Consider the following 27,952-nt stretch of genomic DNA (forward strand, 5'->3'; position numbering starts at 1 on the left):
ATAGCCTAGTTGGTTGTGGAACGGACTGCCGAGACGAATGTCCGCAGGTTCAAATCGCAAGGGCACACACCTCTGATTTTTCTAATAAATTATGTGTGTATTCTTTGTGAATTATCGCTTGCTTTAACGGTGAAGGAAAACATCGTGAGGAAACCTGCATACCTGAGATGTTCTCTGTTGAATTTTCGAGGCTGTGTGAAGTCTACCAATCCGCACTAGGCCAGCGTGGTAGACTAAGGCCTAATCCCTCTCAGTAGTAGAGGAGGCCCGTGCAGCACTGGGACAGTGTATAATACAGGGCTGATATGTCGTAGAGAAAACTCTTTACTTGGTTATTTTTTGACATGACCGGTAAGGTATCACCGGTCTATATTTATTTTCCAGACAGTTATTCAATTATTGAAACACTTCTTTACTTCACTAACAATTTACTGCATAGTAACACTAGCGGAATACACAATGTGCTCGGTTCGACGGTCCAAACAAGACTGCTGAAGACTACTACAAGACTCATACAAGATTGAGCTCTCGTCGTTCAGCCGGTCCTTATATTTTCAGCGGTCGACCTCCCTCCTCTTCTAATACTTCCTCGATGTAATGATAGATGGCGCCACTATCGCTCCGGAAATTCACCAGGGGCCTTATTCTCTATCCCGCACGTTATTTTGACAGTGCGTAACAAGCACGTAACACAACGCATCATGTTTAGGGCTATAGAAATTTGGCTTACAGAATACCATTCCACGCACATTTCTCGAAGATAACATGACACGGCCGCGTTACGCGTTTACACTATCATACAGAATAAGGGCCCTGTGCTGCGGCGACATATATGTATATACTAGCTTTTGCCCGCGGCTCCGCCCGCGTTATAAAGTTTTTCAGGCTAAAGTTTTCCGTTATAAAAGTAGAAGTTTCCCGGGAGCCTATGTTCTTCCCAAACATACTGTCTCCATACCAAATTTCATCTTAATACGTTGGGTAGTTTTTGAGTTTAACACGTTCAGACAGACAGATGCAGCGGGGGACTTTGTTTTATAATATATTTTTTAGAACTTTTTAAGTGGAACAATCCCGTCATACATCATTGTTGCATAACTTTAACCGTTTACGCAGCGCAGGCAACGGAAGCTCTCAAAACTAATAATTTTCCCCGTTTTTGCAACATGTTTCATTACTGCTTCGCTCCTGTAGGTCGTAACGTGATGATATATAACCTATAGCACTCCAGGAACAAAGGGCTATCCAACACAAAAAGATTTTTTCAGTTCAAACCGGTAGTTCCTGAGATTAGCCATTACTGCTCCGCTCCTATTGGGTATAGCGTGATGATATATAGCCTATAGCACTCCACGAACAAAGGGCTATCCAACGCAAAAAGAATTTTTCAGTTCGGACCGGTAGTTCCTGTGATTAGGCATTACTGCTCCGCTCCTATTGGGTATAGCGTGATGATATATAGCCTATAGCACTCCACGAACAAAGAGCTATCCAACGCAAAAAGAATTTTTCAGTTTGGACCGGTAGTTCCTGAGATTAGCGCGTTCAAACAAACAAACAAACAAACAAACTCTTCAGCTTTATATAATAGTATAGATATATAAAACAACCATCCTTCTCACCTCATGACTCGCTTGTATCTCTCTAACATGTGGTCTATCTCTCCCACCGGCTCGGGCTCGTACGTGGCGAGGCCCAAGTACGGCGCGCCTACACTCACAGCACCCACCATCTAGAACAGCGATTCCTAAAGTGGATTCAACGAATCCTAAAAGTTCATAAGGTTTTTGGAACAGTAGCCTGTGTGGATTCGTTCCGGAATTAGCCTTTGGCAGTCAATATTCTACTTTGACTTCACTCGAATTACCATCAGGCAGAGAGGAGTCACTTTGATAATATGACCGAAACTTAGAAACAATCACCAATTTGAGTTTTTGTTCGTATTTTACAACCATTATCTTGCAGCTATAGATATTTGATGTGGGACTTCATAATATATGTTTAGGAACTGATGTTTTGGAAACATAAGATAGCGGAATCCTAAAACTTTCTTAATTTTAAAATCAAACAATATAACAAAAAAATATATGTAAAAATTATTTGATGTATTGCAAAACACTACTACATATTAGAAAATTCAATAATAAACGAACCAACTAAAATCGTAGTATTTCTTTGCACTCCAACATAAAAATATACCAAAAAGAACTGATCTTGGTAAGGAACCGGGCTTTTTCCAGTCACACTACCTTAGTAATCCGCAGGGAAGTTTGAGAATACATTTTATGTTATTGATAATTCACTCACCGCTTGTTTGTTTTCCTCCATCTCAGCGAGTTTCTTGTTCAAGTCGTGTTTGAGTCGTTGCATCAACACGAAGTCTTTCTCCAGGATCCCTTGCAAGCCTGTCGAATGAGTGGTGTTTAGACCTTACCTTATTTTTTTTTAGATTAGTAGGTCTCCGTAATATCTTTCTTCACTCTTAACAGTGATAATTGCCAACAAAATACGTAACATAGAAAATCCTAAAAAAGTTCCAATTCTAAACAAGTAATCATCTTTCTTTTTTTATTGCTTTGAATGACGAGACGAACTTGCCCTTTGCCTGATGGTAAGCGATACGACTGCCCGTAAACACCAACACCTTGAATTACAAAGTATTGTTTGGTATTCCACTGCGCTCGCCAGAGACATGAGATGATAAGTCTTATTATGTCCAGTAGTTACACTGGCTACAATGTCGTTCAAACTGGAACACAACAGTGACTACACACTGCTGCTTGGTGCCAGAAATAGATATTGCGCTGCAACCTACCCAGGCGGACTCTCACATATGAGACCTACCATCTGGTTTTAATGCTTTTACTAATAATGTTTAAACTTACCAGCGTTTTGGAGCAATGTATCCAGATCGTGTTCGCAGTGTTGTGCAGTCGCTGGCTCCAGTAGTCGAGGAGAGGGCGCGGATGGAAGGCGAGGGGAAGACTTAGAAGATGCCGTTTCTACTATCACATAGTTTATCGATATATTGTATGTAATTACGTATGTACAAATTGTTAATTTAATCAATTTTGTCGAGACAACCGTCGATAAGATTAACAATTTAATTAAATAAGTATTTATAAGAAATGTTTTTGAAAATTTTATCTACAGACTTATTTAATTGACGCAGCTATTTTAAAGAAAGAGTGTAAAGGATACCACAACATTCTTCAGAGACTTTGAATTCGGGATAACGAGAATCCGATGTATTAAATAGATAAAGAAATTTAAGAAATATATTTTATATTTAAATCTATACTATTATATAAAGCTGAAGAGTTTGTTTGTTTGAAAGCGCTAATTCTGCATTAATAAATATTTTTGAGTTGGATATCACATTCATCGAGGAAGGCTTATAGGCTATCAAACATTATGAATATTTTGATACATGAATAAGAAATATATGTATTACCTAGTATAGTGTTAACGGGTAGGTCCCAGACAGAAGGCCGCCGCGGCCGCAGCGTGTCTCCGGGAGGGGGCAGCACTTCCCCCTGCTTGTCTCTCAATGATATCACGCACGCGTAGTCGCAGCATACCAACAGAATCTCGCTTCTGTTATACTTTTGGTATTCTCTGCCAGATGTTTTTAAACAAACCAATGACCAAAGACTTTCCCGCCCTCACATCCACCACTACAACTCCTGTAAGCATCAGCAGTGGCACGCATGACACCGAGCGGTGAAGCTCGGCGAGTCTCAGGGAAAACTAATTTATCATTATCCCGCCACGAAATTAATCAAATAGGGAGGAGTTGGAAATGGAAATTAATGACCAGAGGAGCAAGACGCTCGCCTGATAATAATAGCAACCACAAGTAACTTTTAATTATAACTTCTATGTGGCACTACACTGGGCACCGTCTTCTTAGCAACAGAAACTAACACTTTTGGATAAGAGATCATGAACTTGTAAAAAATACATATTTAAATTAATATTGGACAGTTCCTTACACTCGTAAAGGTAATCAGACGTCCCAAAATCCTAAAACAATCATTGTCCTGTCTCAAATATAATTTTATTCCATATCAAACCCTACACATATTTTTTAAAGCGGAGTCCTCATTTTCTTAATAAGTATTTTATGCAATTGTGAGTTTCTATAACTGCGTCCAAGTATTCAAAACTCAATTTCGATCTGGAATATTTCAGACGTCTCCAGGATCTTCGCCCTAAGCCTAGGTACCAGTGGCACAACTCTAAACACGGCATAGGTCTTCACAGTACTTACGGATCACTCTCTATTCTCCTCCCAGGACAGTCGCTGGCGTGTGGCAGCAGCACGAGTCCGCCCGTGGAGCCCTGCACCACGCTCGAGCCGCGCCGGGACATCGCGCCCGCTTCTAGCGGCACTTCCAATGATTTGTGACGCAATGGACCTTGAAGATAAATTTACTTCAAAAGACTTGGCCTTCGTCCTGAACTGGGATATTTTGTCGAGACGTTACAAAGTAGGACTTACATAGTATGTTTTAATAAGACGTTAGAAGTATAAAAACAGACCAGTAGAGAATGGTGAAATTTTCCAAAAGAGAACCCGACACCACATTTAGGTACTCATATGCATGAATGCAGGCTGCAAATCGTTCTAATGATAATTAGATTCTACATAAAGAGAAGACGACAGGAATCACGTTATATGGACGCTTCGCCAAGAGTACAGGAGTGAAACGTGATATTGTCCATTTTTTTTTGCTATAATGCATTTTTCTTCTGGGAATTTACCTCAATTTAGTTTTAAAGACAATACTAACCAGGAAATATACAATAATTCCCGAACTCGATCTTCTTCCCCAGAACTCCTAGGAACGGGAATTTGATCTTGATGCTTTGCAGGAGACACTCTTCGTATATATCCCATACGTGCACCATCTGTACGAAAATATATGTCCATATGATTTTTAAACTTATACTTCTTTTGACGTGTTTAGAGAAAAATGATAAGTAAATTTTTACGATGCGCGCGCACACCCTCCCGAAAAACCGACACCATTAAATTAGCTACCCAATAGTTAAATTATTACATAATTATTGAATATATAATAAGTGTGCAAATAAATCTTCTATATATATAAAAATGAATTGCTGTTCGTTAGTCTCGCTAAAACTCGAGAACGGCTGAACGGATTTATCTTATCTTGGTCTTGAATTATTCGTGGAGGTCTAGGGAAGGTTTAAAAGGTGAGAAAAATTCGAATAATTGCCGGGAAAATCCTCAAAACAGCATTTTTCTATTTCCCATACAAACGTTTTCTAACTAATACGTAGAGTCAATTTGTAATTTATTACCGCTGTATAAAGTTCAAATTCGCGTGCGCGTTGGAGGATCTAATATCGCGTTCTGAAACTCAACAAAAGTGAAAGTGAATCGCGAACGCGACAAAATTGCATAGTCTCAAAATACATAGTACATAAATAGTGTTCGGCTTCGAGAAACTCAATTTTAGCTAACTTCAGTTGTTAATCTATACTATTATATAAAGCTGAAGAGTTTGTTTGTTTGTTTGTTTGTTTGTTTGAACGCGCTAATCTCAGGAACTACCGATCCAAACTGAAAAATTCTTTTTGCGTTGGATAGCCCTTTGTTCGTGGAGTGCTATAGGCTATATATCATCACGCTATACCCAATAGGAGCGGAGCAGTAATGGCCAATCTCAGGAAATACCGATCCAAACTGAAAATTCTTTTTGCATTGGATAGCCCTTTGTTTGTGGAGTGCTATAGGATATATATCATCACGCTATACCGAATAGGAGCGGAGCAGTAATGGCTAATCTCAGGAACTACCGGTCCAAATTGAAAAAATCTTTTTGCGTTGGATAGCCCTTTGTTCGTGAAGTGCTCTAAGTTATATATCATCACGCTATGACCAATAGGAGCGGAGCAGTAATGAAACATGTTGCAAAAACGGGGACAATTTATTAGTTTTGAGAGCGTCCGTTGCGTGCGCTGCGTAAACGGTTAAAGTTATGCAACAATGATGTATGACGGGATTGTTCCTCTTAAAAAGTTCTAAAAAATATATTATAAAACAAAGTCCCCCGCTGCATCCGTCTGCCTAAACGTGTTAAACTCAAAAACTACCCAACGTATTAAGATGAAATTTGGTATGGAGACAGTTTGAGACCCTGGGAAGAACATAGGCTCCCGCGAAACTACTACTTTTATAACGGAAAACTTTAGCCTGAAAAACTTTATAACGCGGGCGGAGCCGCAAAAGCTAGTTAATTATAAAAGATACACAGAATAATAATTATTAAGTCCGATAAATTAAAAAAATATTAGAACATCTCAATCAAAACTTATACTAAACCCACTATCATTGCGTACACATACTAATTTGCATTAAGTACAAATTCATAAAATGCTCTACATAATATATCATAGTTATGTTTGCTTAGTAATTATTAGTTGGGAGATTTGAAATAAGTTTTAATATGTCTTTTTTAATATGTTTTAATATGTCTTTTTTTTAAAAGCGGCGATAGCCTAGTTGGGTGTGGAACGGACTGCCGAGACGAATGTCCGCAGGTTCAAATCCCGAGGGCACACACCTCTGACTTTTCTAAAAAATCATGTGTGTATTCTTTGTGAATTTATCGTTCGCTTTAACGGTGAAGGAAAACATCGTGAGGAAACCTGCACATCTGAGAAGTTCTCTATAGGAATTTCAAAGGTGTGTGAAGTCTACCAATCCGCACTAGGCCAGCGTGGTGGACCTAAGGCCTAATCCCTCTCAGTAGTAGAGGAGGCCCGTGCTCAGCAGTGGGCAAGTATATAATACAGGGCTGATATTATTATTATGTCTTTTTTAAATAAATAAAGCCTTGAACTATTAGTAAGAATTATAATTATATTATCGAATATCTAAGTCATTAATTTACATATAAATAGTCCCACTTACTTGCAGAGCAATCAATTGTTGGATATAAATATTTCCACATATGAATTGATTTACTTTGTTAATTTTTTATTTAACATTAATTGAACTTAATGAAAAGAAACTAAGATAAGTATAAATATATGGTCTGTTTAGATAGTCTGTTCACAAGTTTAATTAAAATGTGTTTAGCAGAACATATTCAGTAGCTAATGTAAGTTTAGCATTTTATCACCATTTATTTGAGAGCTTAGTGACCATTGTTTTCGATCGGCCTAATCATTTATGAGACCATTGATGTATATTCTATAGACATGAACGTCAATATAAAATATTTGTTCAAAATCTGAACTAAAATGGCAACCAAAACGTCACTGTTATAACCTATTTATTCACTTGAACAACAAATAATTTTACTTATTTTACTAATATCTTTATTCACATCCAAGTTTGCACCTAGACTAGAGTTTTTATATTATAATCGCCACTCCGTACACAGCCACAAGCATCAATATTGATACCATACTAAAATCAATCTGGATGGATAACAGTTCAATTCAGTTGAACACAGTGAATATTCGGAACGCCAAATTTAGTAAGTAACTAGCTTTTTCTCGCGGCTTCCCCCGCGTGGATGTGTTTTCCAGGATAAAAGTCCGGCTATATATTTTCCCAGGATAGTAGCCTACAACCTTCCCAGAGTCTTAAACTACCTCCATACCAAATTTAGTTTTGTTCTACCACATTGTATACCACGTCCCGTTCCCGTGGGAACAGGATAAAAAGTATCCTATGTCCGTCTCCTGGTTCTAAGCTACTTCTCCACCAATTTTCAGCCAAATCGATTCATTCGTTCTTGAGTTATAAATAGTGTAACTAACACCACTTTCTTTTATATAAGCTTATATAGATACATATATATCGATGTATGTGACGAGTAAACATTTTCTTAGAAATTATAAAACAGGTCGTAAAATTGATAAACTTTCGAAAGTGAATACTTATAAACAATCAGTAAATTTGATTTTCTACAAATAGAATGGGAGCCTTAGGTACGCGGAGACACCTCGGATCTCTGTGTGTTTTACCGCCTCTTCCAAGAATAGTTATCCGAGTTCGTGCCCGCGTACCATTTTACAACCACACCACTCGCCGTCGAAGTGAATTTCACTTGTACTACGTGAAATTTTTATTAATCTTATGTACAATAAAATATGGGATGACCTCCTTACATAAATGTTCCCCAACCGCTAAGACCTGTCCTTTTCTAAACGAATCTTGAAAATAGTACTCACATCTTGGTCAACGGCTTTCCTGTACTTCTGTCATTGCTACAGACCACGGGTGGCGGATGCTAACCATCAAGTTTACAACTTACTCGTTTGGAATACGGCATTAAAAAAACTGCAACGTTAAATAAATAAAAAGAAACTTCTATAATTTCGCGCTAAAATGATACCTAAATTAGAAATGATGTCTTTCAAAATTTAAAATAAGAATGTTCTTTTTTTATTTCTTTCTAATGCAGCCAGTGTCTTAAATGCAATTAATTATATATATTATTAGGAACTAGCTTCCGCCCGCAGCTTCGCCCGCGTGGATTTCGGACTTCAAAAATGGAGCCGGTCGCGAACGTTCGAGAATGTTCGTTTTACGAAGCTACTCGCTAGGTGATTCGCTAGCCTCTAGGTGCCAAGCAAGCCGCCTGCCTGTGCGTTCGCGACCTTATATATATACAAAAATAATTCTTATAGCATGATTCAGTATTCACGCATGATGGCTTATTATTAGCGTATTTCATGTATAACTTTGGTGTTTCTATACCGATTTCTGTAATTATTTTTTATCGAATATTTAATAATGTAAACTTTTTTAATTAGGGATGACTGAGAGTGTTATAAACGTAAGAGTAGACAAATATAATGAGAAAGCTTCGAACTGCTAAGCTATCGGGAGTTACACGTGTTATCGTGAGTCAACCATAAGAGATAGACATATGCTGTCGTGGGATATTTTTTACATAATTTTAAGGAGAACATTTCCGTCATACATGATTTCTGTGTAGCTTTAACCATTAAGGTTGCACACGCGACGGAAGCTTAAAAAATGGAGTAACTTCTCCCGTTTTCCCAACAATTCCCTTCACTGCTCTGCTCCTATTAATTGTAGCGTGATGAAAAGTATACTATAACCAGCTCAGGAGTATGAAAAATAATTGTACCAAGTTTCGATAAAATCCGTCGAGTAGTTTTTGTTTCTATAACGGTTATACAGACAGACAGACAGACAAAAATTTTACTAATTGCATTTTTGGCATCAGTATCGATCCCTAATCACCCCCTGATAGTTATTTTGGAAATATATTTCATGTACAGAATTGACCTCTCTACAGATTTATTATAAGTATAGATTATTGAAAAAGTATCGTTTATTTTAATGAATTCCGTCGTATCATATATTATATCTAGATAACATGATATGTCAATGATAATAACATTTTGAGATAAAACCACTCGCACGTTAATTTTATTCAAATCAGTTGGCAGTTGGAGATAGTAATATTTCGTTTTATTATTTTAATATAACAGACAAGTGAATAAATAACTCGGTTTATAAACGAGCAAGTTCTGAGGTAACAATGACTAAAAAAAATTACGCCGAATTGAGAGCCTTCTCCTTTTTTTGAAGTCGGTTAAAAGAGAAGTAAATACTAGGATCTCCCACTTTGCATTATTAAAATATACAACAGGATGAAAATCATTAGCCAATTAATAAAACAGGATTTATCGCATTGATAAAAGACGGATTATTTATATCCGTCGCCGATAAAAGTATTTTTTATGATTAATAATATTTTTTCTTTTCTTAATTAGAGTTGTGAGATATCAATATAAATATATGTTAGGGTGCTTATAGGATTATTATGTTGTCCGTTTGTCTGTCTATCGAGGTCCTTTCTCTTAGGATTGCGAAAATGTATCAAGTTGAAATTAACATCAAATAAATAGGCTTACAATATCTTTCAGCTGTGAAAAAATCAAAGTTGTAACTTGTAAATCAACGCTTTCCAAAGATATGGCCGTTTATGTCGGAATCGAAACCTATAGGGTACTTCCAGTTAACTTAGAATCATGATATTTGGCAAGAAACAATGTCTCATAGGACATGCAAAGGAAAAAATTTAAAACCGTAAATATGTACTTATAAATACCCTACTTACAAGTTTGTACGGACCCTCGGTATGCAAATCCAACTCGCACATGTCCAGTTTTTGAAAGTAATACATTTATAAACAGAGGAAAAGTTTGTAAGGAAACAATTCTTTAGTTACTTATTTATTTGTTAGTTATTAAAAATATGGCTTATTTTTATGACCCATCAACAGAATAATGTTATCCACCTCAGGAAGATCTTGTTTTGATGACGTAGAGTTCAAAATCCCAACTCAAAGTGTTACTTTATCTGAGAACGAACCCAGGACCTTAAGTCTATAGCCCACCATGTGAAGAGTGCAATATTTAAATTTATTGCTTCAACCATTATATGGCTATAATGACTTTTTTGCAGTATCTGGGTATACACATAGTCAGCATCGGTATTTTTATCTCTTTCTGTTGAAAGTAGTGACATTTTTTCGGAAAAGATGTCGCTTAAATCAACTAGGCTTTCAACCGTTGCAATAAATTCTACTTACAAAATTATTACAAAACGCCACTACAATCTCGGCGTGTGGCAGAACAGCGACGTCCAACACATGCGCGGGCGCAGGCGCGGCGAGGGTCGCGAAGGGAGTGGCCTGCGTGTGCTCCCACAGGCGCAGCGAGCCGTCGCAGCCGCCCGTGGCCAGCAGGCGCAGCGGAGCCACCGCGTGGAAGCAGGACACACCCTGGGCCGGACTTGGGGAATCAGTTTACCGACTTATTTTCTACCTAGTTTTACTTATTCATAAGGTCTGCTCCCGCCTGATAGTCCTTTCCCAACAAAAAACTACTATACTGGTGATAGGTCTATCATATTATGTTTGGCCGCCAAGCAGTAGTGTGTAGTCACTGTTATGTTGCGGTTTGAAGGACATTGTGGCCAGTGTAACTATTTGACGTAATGAGACTTAGCATCTCATGTCTCTAGATGTCAAGCGCAGTGGAATACCAAACAATACTTTATAATTCAAGGTGTTGAATGGTGTTTTTTCTGTTTATGGGCGGTCGTATCACTTATCATCAGGCGAACGGCAAGCGCGTCTCGTCATTCAAAGCAATAAAAAAACGCCTAACTGCAATGTCCCGTTATGTCCAAGTAATCTATAGGTATATATTCTACAAGTGAACAAAATAAAAAAAAAAACTTCTGCGTCCATTTCTAACAAACAGAATTAAATGTCAGATATCAGATATTTAAATGTTGGACGCAGTCAACTCCTAACAACTCTTATAAAACAGGCGAATCACTTATGTTGACTTTCTAGAAGATTATACAAGATGCAGTAGTTGTATGACAAATGTTATTACTGTTTGAACGATTATCTTGATGATGTTAATGTATAGAATGAATGTATTCTGTCTTCTCTAAAATGTTAAATTGTTGTATGCTATTATAATGGGTCATAGCTGTACTGTAATATAAATGTACGAGTATAACACCTTAATCCTACCTGTGTACCACAATAAATATCTATATATATAAAAATCAATTGCTGTTCGTTAGTCTCGCTAAAACTCGAGAACGGCTGAACCGATTTGGCTAATTTTGGTTTTGAATTATTTGTGGAAGTCCAGGGATGGATTAAACGGTGACGAACATAAATAATAAATAACGGAAAATACTAAAAACGACAATATAAGTTTTCAATACAAAATGTTCCTACCTGTCAAACATTTCATGTCTTTTCTCTTTTTAGAAATAAAGAACTGTAACATATATATAGATGTATTCAGAAATAAGTCTGTTTCATAGTTGTATTATGAGGTCCGATTTCTTTGGTTTATTTTGTTCAAATACAAAACATTTCAGAAATAAATAAAGTGTAAAAGTGTCAGTGGGTTCTTAAAAATAGAAAATAAATAAATAAATTTCAAGACTATTATTAAAATCTATCATCAATTTGTCAGTGCGTGAGAACTTTATTTATCGTTATTGTCGCAAAATGCCACGGAGAAGATGACTTAGATAGTCGAAGTTAATCAAATGTACGACGAGCTACTTCACGTGCAAACCGTACTTTCGACTAGCGAGAGACAGATAATGATAACATACGAATTGTATGGCAAAATTGTGTTTCACAATAAATAACAATAATAAATGTATGTAGGTGATACGAAGTTCACCGGGTCATCTAGTAATAAATAAATAAATAAATAGTTCTCGACTTACCCTCTGCACCCGGAACACGTAGTCTTCCATCTTCCCTGGCACATGACGTATCCTGACGCTGATGGTGTTGTCATGTGAGCAGGAGATCAACATGTCGCCATCTCGCACGTAGCACACACGCCTGATGGTCCTGGAGTGGACGCGGCGCCAGGTCGTCAGGCTCACGTGGGACGTGTGTGGGGCGGATGAGAGCTCCTGGGATGGAAATTATATCTGAGATTTTGAAGAACTAAGGTCCGTTGTATCAATAGGGTTTTCGAGGAACGTACGTTTTTTTTATTGCATTAGTAGGAAAACGAAAGAACGGTCCACCTGATATTAAGCAGCATCCGCCTCCCATGGCTAAAACAATGTCAGAGGCACAGCCAAGCCGTTGAAATTAAAATATTTATGGAATTGATAGCTGATAAGATAAACAAACCTTGAAGACCGACTAAATGTAACTATGTCTGTTGGACAGAGATCGTGAATCGATGAACATTAAGGATTTCCGTTGAATCACGTTCCAAGATATTCCGGCGTATATCCAAATTAAACCGGTATAATTGAATAATGTTTCTATGGATAATCATCATTCTGCTCCGCATGAACTCCTCGACCATCAGGTGCAGAGAAGTCCTTTGACCGAATCATCATCATCATTTCAGCTGGGAATCGTCCACTGCTGGATATAGGCCTCCCCCATTGAGCGCCACAGGGACCGGTTCTGGGCCGCCCTCATCCATCGGACTCCGGCGACCCTCACCAGGTCATCCGTCCATCTCATAGGGGCCTTGCCTATGCTACGTCTTCCCGTTCGTGGACACCACTGCAGAAGCTTTCCGCCCCAACGGCCATCAGTTCTACGTAAAAAAAATATTAACTACCATCCAAAAGTAATAGTTGCTGCTGTCAGACGCCTTGGTATAGAGGAACTGCAGTCGTGGCTGGTGGAAGAGCATCCTGATGACGTCGCCGCGCTCGGTGCCGATGGCCAGCTCCGAGGAGTCGCCCATGCGAGCTGATGGGGAGTACGCGAGGCACTGCAAAATGACAATTTAGTTAAAGCAAATGACTGTTCATTTGTCAAGTTAACAACAGTTGAAAGTAGGAAGTTTCATGTCAAAACGAAGTAATGACTAGTTACGATCTTAGCGTTCATTCATTCATTCATCTCAGCCACAGGAAGTCCACTGCTGAACATAGGCCTCCCCCAAGGATCTCCACGTCGACCTGTTGGAAGCGGCCTGCATCCTGCGACCTTAGCCAGGTCGTCCACCTTGTAGGCGGGCGTCCGACATTTCTCCTGCCTGTACGTGGCCTCCACTCTAAAACCTTTCGACCCCAACGGTCATCGGTTCTTCGAGCTATGTGCCCGGCCCACTGCCACTTCAACTTGCTAATCCTATGGGCTATGTCGGTAACCTTTGTTCTCCTACGGATCTCATTTCTGTTCGATCTCGTAGGGAAATACCGAGCATGGCCCTCTCCATAGCTCGATGAGTGACCTTGAGCCTTCTTATGAGGCCCACAGTGAAAGGCCATGTCTCTTAGCGTACGCTTACCTAAACCGTTGGAGTTAGACAAAGATAATGTACCGTAGGATTGTTTGTCTTAAATAATTCTACATAAAATTCTGCGACAGCATATATCTACCTTTTATGTGGAAGCCACTATGATCAAAATAGTAAGCCACAAATATAATTAAATCGGGTACTTTTTTAGCGGGACTGTTATCCCGGAAAACTCCTTCACGCGCGCGAAGCCGCGGACAAAAACTAGTTAGTAATAACTTTTGGAGCATAATTTTGGACCAGACGTCTAGTTTATAATTAATTATACTGTCCAATGTCTGTCTCAGTCAATACATTTAAAAGCAAATGAATAGCTAAAAATAAAACTACTGATCATGTTATGTATTAAACTCGTTTCATTATACCTTTTGATCTGTTGGTTCACCTAATTTCTACAATTTTATTAATAATATTTATATATGTAGCTCATAACATGTATTGTAAATTATATTATGGCAGCCCAAGATACAAGCGCAGCTTTATTTGGGCGTCACTGGCAAATACTGTACGCCTACTAAGTCTGAATTTGAAATGAATAAATAAAACCTACTGTGGGTATATTGGGAAGCCCAGTGACGCAGTACAACAGTGTATGTGTGAGAGTTCCTGCATCGTAGAATGTCAGGCTTCGGTCAGACGCTGCCAGCATCAGATACTGCACATCCTGGAAGGTAGAATACTACTTATTAGCAATAGGATACCTGGCGCATTGTATTTTTCGATCTATTTGTGTTATCACGCTTCGTCGGCGGCTTTAGAACACTGTAGCCAAGGAATTAGGCATTATCGCCAAATAATACTACTTAAAATATGATACTCTCAACTACTATGAGAGTAGCTTCAGAAACTTTACCAATGATTAGTTTTATAATGCTGAAGCCGTAGCTAAGACTTCTACAGTCGGTAACGCTAATATATTTTATATCCGGATAGCGACCACCTGACAAAAGATGTTAAAACCCGCCTTAGTGGCCCACGTAAGTGTCGCGTTCCGGGATCAGCCTGTGTATATCCAGTTCCAACAGGTATAATTGTGTCGACCTTCGAGGAGTAATCATCTCTCGTCAGTTGACAGTCTATTGGACCCCACTCCACTTATCAGGTGCTGTGAGCTCACTTTGCCAAGCACGTACAAAAACGAGAAAAATAATAAAAAAAAAGTGAATGACATAATCGAACGATAAGCCTCTCGCTAGCATCTCATTCTTATACATAACGATAGCGTTAACGATTGCCGAAAGGATTCATAGCTACGACCCTAGTAGTATTTTTCATAAACAATATTATAGCGTATGTGGGACGTCGATAGCTTTGTACGCTGATTGTTGTTTCTTTCACCTCTGTCATTATAAAAGGTTTTTTTTTTATTGCTTTGAGTGATAAAATGAGCTTGCCGTTCGCCTGATGGTAAGCGATACGACCGCCCATAAACAGTAGAAACACCATCCAACTTGAATTACAAAGTATTGTTTGGTATTCCACTGCGCTCGCCACCCATCCATCCATCATTATGTCCAGTAGTTACACTGGCCACAATGTCCTTTAAACCGTAACACAATAATGACTACATACTGCTGTTTGGCGGCAGAAATACACATTGCGATGTTGCCTACCCAGGCGGACTCACATATGAGAGGCCTACCACCAGTAAAGTAAGTAAACGATACACTTACCATAAGATATATAGCATCTGTAATCCAACAGTTCTTGATGCGACGACGCACGCCGCTGCGATGATAAAACATCTGTCAACCGAAAATGTTCTTTATCTTCTTAAGGAGACGAGTCTGTTGTCCTAGCTATTATAATATTGCTAATGCTTTTTACAATTTTGCATGACAATGTGACGCACTGCACCTAATGGTAAGTGGATTGGTGTCCAATAGAATGTCGACTGACGAGAGATGATTACCCCTCGGTCGACACAATTATGCCGGCCTTTTTAAACAACATATACACAGGCTGATCCTGGAACGCGACACACTTACATGGACTACTATGGTTTTAACACCTTGTGACGGTCGCTATCCTGGCGGATATAAAATATATCCTACCACCAACAAATGTATGCAAGCAGCAATCATTGTAAACAAGTTGTATAATACGCCATACAAGTCCACGTATGTCGCATATTGTAAAGATGTGTATATCCGATAGATAACTGACGAAGAATAATCATCTCTCGTCAGTCGAGTTCTACTTACAATCAGTGGGATCATATAGTTTTGTCCGTGTAAAAATACCCTACTGATAAGCAGTAGTGATCATGATTGTGTTGTATCCTATGAATAGACTATCCCGTTTGTTAAGGCCATAAGGTCCAGTAAAAAGCAAAGATCACCTCATACGAGTGTAGCAGGTTCAATTCCCCGTCGTAGATTCCGACGCGGCCTCCGCGCGTCACCGCCGCGTAGCAAAACGAGTCTGGCTTCTCGATGTTCACCAACTTTACCACGCTTTCTCTCTGGAAATATTTAATGTTGGCCACCAAACAAGATATTATGATATCCAATGATCAATAACATACCGACGTCTTTTAAGTAAAGTCTCATAGCAAATTGTAATTTAATTTTACTCACTTTATTACTTCGTTATTACTTAAGACCAATGTACCTATTTACCTGATATCATGAATAAAAATTTTGAATTTGGATTAATTTGTATAATTTTTGCGTGAAACTTGCTTTAATTTTCTGTGTACACATATTTTTGGAACTATGAATGAAAAAAACGTTTCAGTTCATACGTAAGTAATAAGTATACACTATTTAACTTATTTTTTTAACTAATAAATGCATTTTATTCGAGGCTCGTGCTCATTCGGGCATACTCGGGTACACTCGGGCCGTATCAATGCGAGCCACTAGGCCAGTGACTATAGTGAAATACTGCGCCGTTTTTATGTGCAATTTTGTTAGTGTATGTCGTGTCTATTTGTAAAACGTCATAGCATTTAGCAGTATTAGGTCTACGGTGGATTTGTTGCAATGTGTGGTAGATTATCTCACTTACCAGCTCAGTATAAGCTGTTAAACAACATTGATTTTCTGCTGTACCGCACTATTATAGCACAACAAATCTTTTTGAACGTTCAGCCAGATAATGTGCTAAAGTTAAATTATTCGTAGACCTTTATCGATTGTATACTAAACTAAATGAGATTAAAATGGAAGAAGACATATCAGTATATGCAATAGTCTTCTTGCCGTACCTTACAATGCTCCATTCTGAGCACCCTGGGCTCATGGATAGGTGTCCACGCTTCAGCTCTTGATCTGGTTTTCCTCGCCCCCGCTGCCACCAGCCTGGAGACCAATTGCCGCCACCATATCTTACCGCAGTTAAACGGGTCCAAGAGTCGGAACAGTTTCTGCGCGTGAGTGGCGTATTTGTGATGCTCTGGTAATGATACCATTCTTTCAATATCAGCCTTATTATATGATAGGTTTTGTTGGCACTGACCTACATTAATAAACATACATTTATATATAAATACATTCATATCTACATAAATACACTCATACACAAAAAATAAAACATTAATTAATGTGGTGGCGCCACGTATATGTGCCTCCAAAGGGAGCAGCGGCGGAGCGGAAACTAATCTTAACAAAAATTAAAGCGGGAATTATTGGGACGGATCGTCCCGGCCGAGACCCAAGACCCGATGCGTTGGGCCAGGCAATGGCCTCCAGGCCCAGGCGTTTGTTGACTGTATTTTGAGTCCCCTTCGGAGGGGCTGGTTCGTTGCGGGCATTAGTTGGTTCAAGGACTGCACGCCTACCTGTACGATGCTTCAACAGGCGGCGCACGCCGTCCTGGCGATGGCGTCGCTGTCGATCACGACGCGCACGCGAAAAGGACTTGCAAAACACTCTAAATCACGTCACCAACAGGACATGCACAAGCGTTATGAACAGTGCGTGCGTATTTTTGCGTTTTTTCGACAGCCACAGCAATGGCTGCGGCGGCGACGAGTAACGATGTTAATATGGCGCCCGCGCGGATGGCACTGCGCGGGGCGCGTGCGATAGATAGGGTAGGCGTGCGTGTGTGAGAGAGAAAGGCGCGGAAATAGGAAAGGCAAGAAAATAGGGAATAGACTGCCAACTAATAATCGCGATTTAATTTATTTTATTTTATTTATTTGAGGATTGCCGACAAATTTTACAATAATGCTAATATAATAATAAATTCTAAAAATGAAATTAATTGTAACTTCAACTAAAGGCAACCACAATATGCGTTATACAATTTTACAAATTACTAAAAGAAATTTTACAAATTTTACAAAAGAACTAAAACATAATAGATTTATCAGAATGGGACTCAGTCAATCTCACTTAAAAAAGTTTTCCTGAACGTGGACAGCGAATCACGAAATATGTCAAGATTAGTAATTTTGTTTGATAACTGATTATACAATGCTGACAGTCGATGTATGGGGGAGTGTTTACCTATGTTGGTTCTACATCGGCGGACCTGTAGGGTAGGGAGAGGTTTGCGAGGCGGCCACAAAGGGACGTTGAGAACAAATTTGCTTAACGCTTTTGAATTATCAATTTGACTATTTCATATTATTTTGTGTCGATAGACCATACTAAGCATTTCTCTTCTAGAACTCAGAGATTGCATTTTGAAAAAAGTCAATTTATCTTTGTAAGCATGTATATTTTTAGGAACGATTTTTCGATAGGCTAGGTGCTTAAGAAATATCATTTGAACACTTTCAATTCTATTAATATGTGTCTCATAAGTTGGGGACCATATAGCACAGCAGTATTCTAGTTTGCTTCTTACATAGTAGTAGTAAAGTAAAATTGTGGTAGAGACATTTTTAAATTCTTTACTACTTCGAAGAACAAACCCTAAAGACTTATTAGCTGCATTTAGTATATTATCTATATGCGCAGTAAATTTGGATTTTGAATCTACGTGTACCCCCAGGGCACGAATACACGGTACTTCCTCCAAGATACTATCTGATATGGCACAGTTCGAAGTATATGGCGTTTCAAAGTTCTGATATGGTAGCATTTTGAAGGATTCAAATACATATAGTTTTCTCGACACCATTCCTCAAGTACATTTAAATCCTGTTGTAAAAGGTAAGAGTCATTTACAGTTTTTATAACACGCATTAATTTAAGATCTTCCGCAAATAAGTAAAAATTGGAATATCGAAATCGAGTAACAAAGTCATTAATGTATATGTTAAAAAAGTGGACCTAAATTTGAACCTTGGGGTACTTCAGATGTGGCTATAAATGGCTTAGAAGTGCATCCATCAATAACGACAGTTGAAGATCTAATTTTTAAGAATGAATCACACCAGTAGAGGACCTTTAATACCCAATGCATGTAGTTTTCTGACTAGAATTGTATGATTTATTTTGTCAAAAGCTTTTGTAAAATCCTATATATGGCATCCACTTGATGTCCACTGTCAACGGCTGAAGCTACGTCGTCTATATAATCTTATAAGTTAAATCAGTGGAGCGCTTTGTCATAAATCCGTGTTGGTAAGGTGATATTTGATTTCTGGCTATGCTGTTAATGTGCGTATAAACTAAAGATTCGAATATCTTTGCGAAAGTAGACAAAGTGGAGATTGGAAGATAATTTACTATTAAGTCTTTTTTTCCACTTTTAAATATTGGTACAATTGTAACTTTCTTCCCTTGATTAGGGAATATAGATATTAGTAACTTGTTAAATATTGTATGTAGTGGCTGTAAGAGATGCTCAACAGTTTTTACTTAGGTGAAGTACATAAAATGTCGAAAAAATAAACAAATAACAATAATATTGTGCAATTGTGCCACAGAACCTATGCACTGGAATTGACACAACCGTACAGTAGATTTTAATTCCATTCTGTCAATGAGCCTAGTAATTTTATTATTTTTGTACTCAGACGTCTCAGACTTACGCACATATATTTTTCCATTTCTAACCCAAACGAATCTGTAGCCTAGGTCTTTGGCCCTAGCTCTAGTTGCCGCATGAAGACTCTTCATTACCGGTGAGAGGTGTTCTCAATCGTACACAGGATGTCACTCCTCTCGAATTCCGAGATGACTGCTGTGGAGCTTATCTGCATTGGTGGTAAATATGAAAAAATGAAGTCGTGCTTCAATTTTTTTTATAAAAAATGAAGTCATCTTGACGGAACCATAATGTCTGATTCCTCCACTCGTTATTGATGCGAATGACTACGCACTGTGACATTGCGGTGCGCACGAGCGCGTGCAGTGTCGGCACGCACGCGCCCGAGGTGCGTGGTTCCATGGCGTCGTCGGAGCAGCCGAATACAACCGACGACGACAAAATAGGAATTGCCAGTCTCATCCGTGACAATATACGCTTCAACACAATTACCACTCACTTGGTAAGACAATAATTTTGTGATCTGTAATTAGTCTGTTATTACTTTCTTTTGCTTTCTACTTGTATCTATGAACTGCCTTGACCTGTCGCCTACAATCTTTATAACTTATTCTTCGTAGTGTGCGGTGGAAGTATATACTGTGTGAACTATTGGTGTACTTATTACTTCCGTGCTGTACTCTTTCACGCTTTCACTCCTACACACCTCTACAGTTGCTCGTATTAGTCTTGGCAGGTTCGGATTTTGTTAATTGTCTGACGATACCAGCATTCTTCTGGCCAAATGGTAAGCGATACGATCGCCCATAAACAGTAGCAACACCATCTATAAGTTTTAATTACAAAGTACTGCGTGGGAGTCCACTGCCCTCGTCACCGTGAGACTTAAGATGCTGAGTCTCAATATGCCTAGTACTAAACTGGCTACAATATCCTTGTGTGTTTTGTAATTTGTATTTGTATTTTTGTCAAATTTATGCTTCTCACCAACTTAGTGACCGTACGTCACGTGGGTCTCTCATTGAAAATCAGCGCTACAGTATCAGTAATGCTGGTATTGCAGCAAGAAGCTGTATGAGGGTCCCCATTGTTGGCACAATGGGTATAATTGGGTATTTTTCTATTTATGGTTTTCTTTCCATTTATTGTATATGTTATACTTTCATTGTCCCAATAATAAATCTTTCCCTCTTTCTTTCGAAATATCTTTCCCGCCATAGTGTCCCACGTAGGTGTGTCGCGTTCTGGGATCCGGGTTGAAGGAAGTTATCAATGCGACAATTTTTTTTATGTTTGTTACCATCTAGATACTCCTTCACTAACCATCAGGTATGGTGGAGACCAGTGGTAAAAGGTGAAATTTATCGAAAGGGAACCCGACACAACATATAGGTACTAATATGCACAAATCATCATCATCATCTCAGCCACAGGAAGTCCACTGCTGAACATAGGCCTCCCCAAGGATCTCCACGTCGACCTGTTGAAAGCGGCCTGCATCCAGCGACTTCCTGCGACCTTAGCCAGGTCGTCCGTCCACCTTGTAGGCGGGCGTCCGACATTTTTCTTGCCTATATGTGGCCTCCACTCTAGAACCTTTCGACCTCAACAGCCATCGGTTCTTCGAGCTATGTGCCCGGCCCACTGCCACTTCAACTTGCTAATCCTATGGGCTATGTCGGTAACCTTTGTTCTCCTACGGATCTCCTCATTTCTGATTCGATATACATAAATGCTGCAAATCGTTCTAACGATAATTAGATTCTACATAAATTACGAAAGGGAAGCAGGAATCGGGTTATATGGACCCTTTATCATGCCTGTATAAAAGAAATAGTCTTGTAGTACAGGTGACGTTTCGACTTGTTCGGTTCGAAGTCCGGCAGCCTTCTAGTGTTAATGAAGAAACTGTTGTGTATAAAGACGATAATGGTAGAAAACAATAAGCAGTTCTAATAAAGAAAATAAACCATTTCATTGAGTTGAAAGGTCAAAATCCTATAGCAGATCAGTAATATAGACATGCGGTATTCACATCAATGAAGTCCAATTATAGAAATAGTTGCAATTAAAACAATTTCGTATCGAATATAATTACCGGACGCGATACATAATTTCTAACATTATATAATTGTATAAATAACATAATTTTACATAATTGTTATTTTGTGAATAGATTTTGTCTATGATTATCGAATGTTTATTTACATTTTTACATGTAGATCTGTGTGTCTATTTTGCAACGCAGCTCTTTAACGAAATTATTAAAAGATGGATTGAACAAATGTCCTTGTTAGACTAGTAGTATAATAATAGTATCAGCTCTGTATTATATACTGTTCTACTGCCGGGCACTGACTTCCTCTACTGAGAGGGATTAGGCCTTAGTCCACCACGCTGGCCTAGTGCGGATTGGTAGACTTCAGGCACTCTCGAAATTCCTATAGAAAACTTCTCAGATATGTAGGTATCCTTCCAATGTTTTCCTTGACCGTTAAAGCAAGCGATACTTCACAAAGAACACACACATAATTTTAGAAAATTTGGAGGTATGTGCCCTTGGGTTTTGACGCTGTGTATATTCGTCTCGGCAGTCATTTCCACAACCAACTAGGCTATCTAAACTTATGGCTAATCTTATTTAACCAGCGTCGCTACCTCTCTTACTAAAACCCAATTAGAATAACTCATCCTAACTTTTTCGAAACAGTAGTGGGGGAGAGACTTATCAAATAGGGTATCCCCCCCCCCCGCCACTGACACACTGTCTTCCCACCACTCGATAATAAAAGTATATAATAATAATAATATCAGCCCTGTATAATTAAACTTGCCCACTGCTGAGCACGGGCCTCCTCTACTACTGAGAGGGATTAGGCCTTAGTCCACCACGCTGGCCTAGTGCAGATTGGTCGACTTCACACACCTTCGAAATTCCTATAAAGAACTTCTCAGATGTGCAGGTTTCCTCACGATGTTTTCCTTCACCGTTAAAGCGAACGATAAATTCACAAAGAATACACACATGATATTAGAAAAGTCAGAGGTGTGTGCCCTTGGGATTTGGACATTCGTCTCGGCAGTCCGTTCCACACTCAACTACGCTATCGCCGCTTAATAAAAGTATACCTCTTGTCGAATCATTTGAATAGAAAGAAAAATCTTATTCAATCATCAGAATTGATTATATTAATGACAAAAGTGTTTCAATGATGTGGTAGAAAAAATCTCAGCCGCTCATCATAGCTGGTCTAATATACAATCTTTGAAACTGGAAGCAAACGTTTGGAATTTTGGACGTAAACACATGGCGGGCGGAGCCGCGAGAAAAGTCTAGTTTAATATACATAGTACAATATATATAGAATTGCATCGCCATATTTCTGTTCGACTCGCACTTTTGCACTGTGACAAAATGTCCACCAAATTATTCTGTGTGCTGTTAGCATTCTGCTTTGGGGTGATTTACGTAAGTATATCTTTATTAATATTCCCCTTGCTGTATCCTACTCCACTGTGGGGTCGGCGCAACATACATATCATGATGCATTTATGATTTGTCTTAGTGTTTATTGAGCGGTTAGCGTCAATCCCTTCTGGCGACCCTCAGAGGCAATTCTTCTGCGCTTGGTCTCCACACCAAATGCACGGGGGAAAATATGTAAAGCTATGGGTATAATATGTATGTAACTAGTAGATTCACTCAAACCCAACGCAAAATTCACAAAAAAAGAATAGGAAAAGTCTAAATTTCGATTCGAGAAGTATGGACGACATACTTATTCCAGCTATTTCGGTTTGAAAATCAAACTACTATACCGAACCGATTTTAGAAATATTTCTATAGCACCAATTTGTAATTATATCCTTTTAAATATGAAAGATTTTTTCAAACCTGTTAATAAATAACAAACATAAAAAAATACACGTTGGATTGAGAACCTCCTCCTTTTTTTGAAGTCGGTTAAATATGTATCATACCAAATATAGTATTGACCGCGTTGACGAAGGCGGCCTGTTCGAGCCACAGGCAGTCGAGCGGCTCGGGCGAGGAGGGCGCGAACTCTATACCCTCCTCGGCGGCCGCCGCGCGCATCACAGCTTCCACGCGTCTGCAAACAGCATATTATTAACCGCTTATAAGGCCGTGCTAAGCGCAATAGCGGTATGTCAGGGAAACCTATTTTTCGAGATAATCGAAGTTTTGTAAATACTGAGATACAGAAACTCTTTTAAGATTTTTTTAAACAAGTTCTAAACAAGATACCGTATTTAGGTAAGTTCATTGGATGGGTATTTCTTTAATCTGACGACATAAAAATCAAGATTTATTTTTCTTGACACACCGCTTTTGAGTTTAGTACTACAATATTGACCTTGTAGGAAGTTGTTGGTAGCTGGTACTATATGGAGAATCGTGATGCGTCTGCCAATAACGCCATTATTAACACCAGGTCTAACAATTATGAAGTGTGGTGAAGTTCGTGTTAGCAAACAGATGTTATCACGAGCCACTACGATACGTTAGAGAGAAAGACGCTGAACAGACCATAGATTTGTGGAGAGGCACTAAACTATAATGAAACCGAGAGTTGCTGAAATCGAACGACATAGGTGACAGCAAAACTACCATCCTTTGTTTCCTGAGGCACTGGCATCACCCCGGTCGAGCTGTTTGTATACAACACTGTGCAGCTGCCATCACCTGTCAATAATCTAACCAATAGCTCATGTGATAGGACCCTTTCTGTTAATTTTAATTTTATCCGTGGTGCTTCATAACTAGCTTATGTAGTTGTAAACGTCCCTATCCTTGAGGTTAAAACGCCTCCATAGTTCATTATTTTGTCTCCCGTTTTGCTATGGAGGGAAGTGGACAATTAACATTTCCAACTCCTCCCTATCTTTCTGTATGATTAATTTCGCTGCGGGATAATGACAAATTAGTTTTCCCTGAGCCTCGCCGAACTTCACTGCTCGGTGTCTTGCGTGCCACTGCTGATCCTGGCTTACAGGAGTTGTAGTGGTGGTTGTGAGGGCGCGAAAGTCTCTGTCAGTCTCTCACCTGTTGATCTCTTGATCGCGACTTCTCTCCTTGTTCCTCCTGAAGCACCTTCGCAGTTTGCTGAGCACGGCCGGCGTCATTTTGTTCATGAGCTCCCTCGCCAAGGAATCATCGTCATCATCACTAGAAGTGAAACGTTTATTACGTTACCACATCATTTGATGACAACGCATTTATATAAATTTCTAGAAATAAGTTGTCAACACAAATTAGAATCACAAATGTAGAAGTTCGCGATACTAATTGTAGTAATAAATATTATACTTAAATATGTATCAAGGAACGGGTGGATCAGACAACAAACCTCTTACTTACTGGTGATAAGTCTCTCATATGTGAGAGTCCGTCTGGGTAGATACCATCGCAATGTCTATTTCTGCCGCGAAGCAACAGTTTCTAGTCACTGTTGTGTTCCGGTTTAAAGAACATTATTGCCAGTGTAACTACTGGACATAATAATAACAGTTCATGTCTCAGGATGGTGAGCGCAGTGGAGTACCGAACAATACTTTGTTGGATGGTGGTTCTACTGTTTATGGGCGGTCGTATCGCTTACAATCAGACGAACGGCAAGCACGTCTTGTCATTTAAAACATAAAAAAAAACACTTAGAAATGTTATAGGTACTTATTACCCACATAGTACGTACCACGACAGACTCTCCTCGGATGCACTCCGCACAGAGTAACTCCTCTCAAATATCTCTGAACACTCCTCATTCAAAGACTTCTGTGATTTAATGGACATAATTAAAGTTAATAGTAATAGATGCTCGTTAACAAAATATTTTCACTTTGTATAATCGATGAGATTTCTGGTTGCTAAGTTTTTGCTACAGCGCCACCTAGTTTTAAATAGGGAATTTAATAGAAGGTGTACATTCTACTTCTTTTACAATTCTGTATAAACGCCATCTATTGTTAGAGAGCATGTTTACAATATGTACAGCGCCATCTATCTACAAATAGCAAAAATACATTCGGCAAATGTTTTAATTTTTAACGTTTTCTAAATAAATGAAATGACATAAACCTAAATTAAATATTTTTTTTATCATTGCTTCAATTATTGGAGGATATGTAAAATAAAACAAATACCGTCGTGGGAGTTATTATAGCGCCATCTATCACATTTGCACAAATATTATTTGGATGTGCTGCAATCTACATTTGAGTATTATAATTAATTGCGTGTTACAATTTATTTTGTCAATACTACGTATTATCTCGGCATTCATAATCTCTTCATAACTTTTAAGTAATCTATTTAAATACCAACTATACATTTTTCCCCTAGTTTTTCTTTATTTTTGTATTGTTTGCATTTTGTGTTTGCTTGTAATTGGTTGTGCAACTGATACTAAGTGCATATGTTTTATATTTTTGGATTATTGTTACAACCATAAGCAAACCTAAAGAAAAGTTGATTAAGTCAATCGCACGGTAGGAACGCTTGTGATCATTCGTTTGACGAGTTTTACTTATTTACTAGACCACATATTTGACTTCCTTGTAATAACCTAACCGCAACATGGGGCTCTTGTCTTCACGGTTCGTCTCTATTGTCCATACCACCCCGTCTGGGCTTGCACTATTATACTTCATGAATAGGTGTCACAGTAATTTTAAATGTACGTACATACTAATAGTAATAGACCTTTTTTTACCAGAAGCGATTCATCAGTCAACGAATATACGAAAATACCTTGTATACTGTCAAAAATAATGTCCAATAACATTATTAAATTTTAGTGTTATCTTGAAATAATACCAGAAAGGATAGATATACCTTTTACTCATCCGGATCACGTCGTGAATGCCTCGGCGATAGTGAAGCGCTACGGGCGACGAAGTCCTTACTACATAGTCGGTAGGATAACATTGAAACAGACATGGAACAACAATGTCACGGTGAGTCGCCGAATTCAATGCAAGAAACATCTAGAAAAACCCATCTAATGGTTTGGTTGAAAATTGGCACTGAATCCTATTTCAAATATTCCCACGAGTAAGAGCGAGCGAGTAGTTGATCGCCTTGCTATCTCTTTCACTTCCGCGTCGCTTTGCCCGGCGGCGTCACGCCTCACAACGTTCTCTGTTATTAGGCAGTTATTATTTTTTTTTTGTATTTTTCAGATTCACATGGATGTTTACGAATACCTTCACAATGAGTACCGGCTCTCTTTCATGACGGTACACAATAAGTTATGCAACCTCATTAATACAGACATATTATTGGGAATCATACTTCGTAGATTAGACATCGGTTGTCCTTTGTATCCGGTGCGTAAGTCGTTTGTCTATTTGACTAAGTATACAAAATGGCTCTATTCTCTTTGATTAAATTTCAATCTGTTTAATGTAATTTTAAGTTAATTTTTCACCCTACCTTAGATCATGCGCAGACATTTTATGTGCGAAATTAGTAATCGTCTTCTCCCGACGGAAGAACCGCAACTTGTAGCGCACAAATGGCTATGTGCCTAAGGAAGCTGTAGTATTAAAAGTATTTGCATGCGCGAGACTGCGTGACTGTTAGGTGAATATATAAATGAATGAACCACTCAGGGACTGATATTGTTTTTACCATTCTAGGGTTTAGTTGAGGTTCGGAATGCTACATTCAAATGGGAACATTTTCCGTACGTGATTCCGTACACTAAGGCCTTGGCTAATATAACGCTGCATCACAGCGCCACCAACGAACTGTTGATGTGGTTGAAATTGCATGTCCGCGTCAAGCAACACGGAAACAAGAAGAACTAGATAATACTTTGAATAAATGCTTTCATCAATCGAAACGCCTTAAACGCCTTCATACCATGTTCCAACATTTAAAATAAAATTAATAATATTGATTTGTCCATAAAAGCCGTTATTTTTCTTTCGACCTAAATGAGGCCTGTTTTTTAAGTATGTATTGTTTGACAATTCCATACTGATATAAAGCATATAAACCCTATATGATTTTGTCTCAGTGGGGATTCGAATCTGGGACTCCGAAGCAGTGTACTGCGTACGAAATATCACTACGCCACCGAGGCATTCTTGATTCTGTACGATTTATGAAATTTCCGGCTTTAGCCCCATTTAGTTTCAAAATTAAAAATTAAATTTCACCATCTAAATGGCGTCTACACTCTCCACGTCTCTT

At 38.7% G+C, this 27,952-nt stretch overlaps 2 protein-coding genes across 3 annotated transcripts in view; one reads left to right on the forward strand and one right to left on the reverse strand.

Moving 5' to 3' along the window:
• The window catches only part of LOC115446116 (kynurenine/alpha-aminoadipate aminotransferase, mitochondrial), a 34,674-nt gene extending 16,831 nt beyond the window's left edge, over positions 1-17,843 (reverse strand). The window contains exons 1-14 of one of the 2 annotated variants that reach the window (XM_030172676.2): positions 17,630-17,843; positions 17,057-17,244; positions 16,187-16,309; positions 15,519-15,590; positions 14,396-14,509; positions 13,159-13,314; positions 12,293-12,487; positions 10,617-10,808; positions 4,797-4,914; positions 4,274-4,421; positions 3,455-3,618; positions 2,886-3,002; positions 2,308-2,405; positions 1,623-1,732 (exon numbers count right to left, since the gene is read on the reverse strand). In XM_030172676.2, the coding sequence (XP_030028536.1) occupies positions 1,623-1,732; positions 2,308-2,405; positions 2,886-3,002; positions 3,455-3,618; positions 4,274-4,421; positions 4,797-4,914; positions 10,617-10,808; positions 12,293-12,487; positions 13,159-13,314; positions 14,396-14,509; positions 15,519-15,590; positions 16,187-16,309; positions 17,057-17,071 (1,622 nt within the window). In that variant the 5' untranslated portion in view covers positions 17,072-17,244; positions 17,630-17,843. Of the gene's footprint in view, positions 1-1,622; positions 1,733-2,307; positions 2,406-2,885; positions 3,006-3,454; positions 3,619-4,273; positions 4,422-4,796; positions 4,915-10,616; positions 10,809-12,292; positions 12,488-13,158; positions 13,315-14,395; positions 14,510-15,518; positions 15,591-16,186; positions 16,310-17,056; positions 17,245-17,629 lie in introns of both variants that reach the window. The other variant, XM_030172674.2, reaches the window with a different exon arrangement.
• Positions 17,844-23,133: 5,290 nt separating this feature from the next.
• On the forward strand, positions 23,134-27,664 carry LOC115446114. The gene is made up of 4 exons (XM_030172672.1): positions 23,134-23,203; positions 26,551-26,709; positions 26,935-27,081; positions 27,394-27,664. The coding sequence occupies exons 1-4, from the start codon at positions 23,150-23,152 to the stop codon at positions 27,562-27,564; spliced, it is 531 nt and encodes a 176-aa protein (XP_030028532.1). The 5' UTR covers positions 23,134-23,149; the 3' UTR covers positions 27,565-27,664.
• Positions 27,665-27,952: the final 288 nt, after the last annotated feature.

The sequence above is a fragment of the Manduca sexta genome, chromosome 5 (assembly GCF_014839805.1).
Source record: "Manduca sexta isolate Smith_Timp_Sample1 chromosome 5, JHU_Msex_v1.0, whole genome shotgun sequence".
Taxonomy (NCBI): domain Eukaryota; kingdom Metazoa; phylum Arthropoda; class Insecta; order Lepidoptera; family Sphingidae; genus Manduca; species Manduca sexta.

What these genes read in the sequence shown, in the direction of transcription:
- LOC115446114 (XM_030172672.1), top strand. Translation starts at nt 23,150, where the DNA reads ATGTCCACCAAATTATTCTGTGTGCTGTTAGCATTCTGCTTTGGGGTG. An exon ending in TCTGCTTTGGGGTGATTTAC is followed by an intron (nt 23,204 to 26,550) that starts GTAAGTATATCT and finishes ATTAAATTTTAG; the next exon opens with TGTTATCTTGAAATAATACC. An exon ending in TCGGTTGTCCTTTGTATCCG is followed by an intron (nt 27,082 to 27,393) that starts GTGCGTAAGTCG and finishes TTACCATTCTAG; the next exon opens with GGTTTAGTTGAGGTTCGGAA.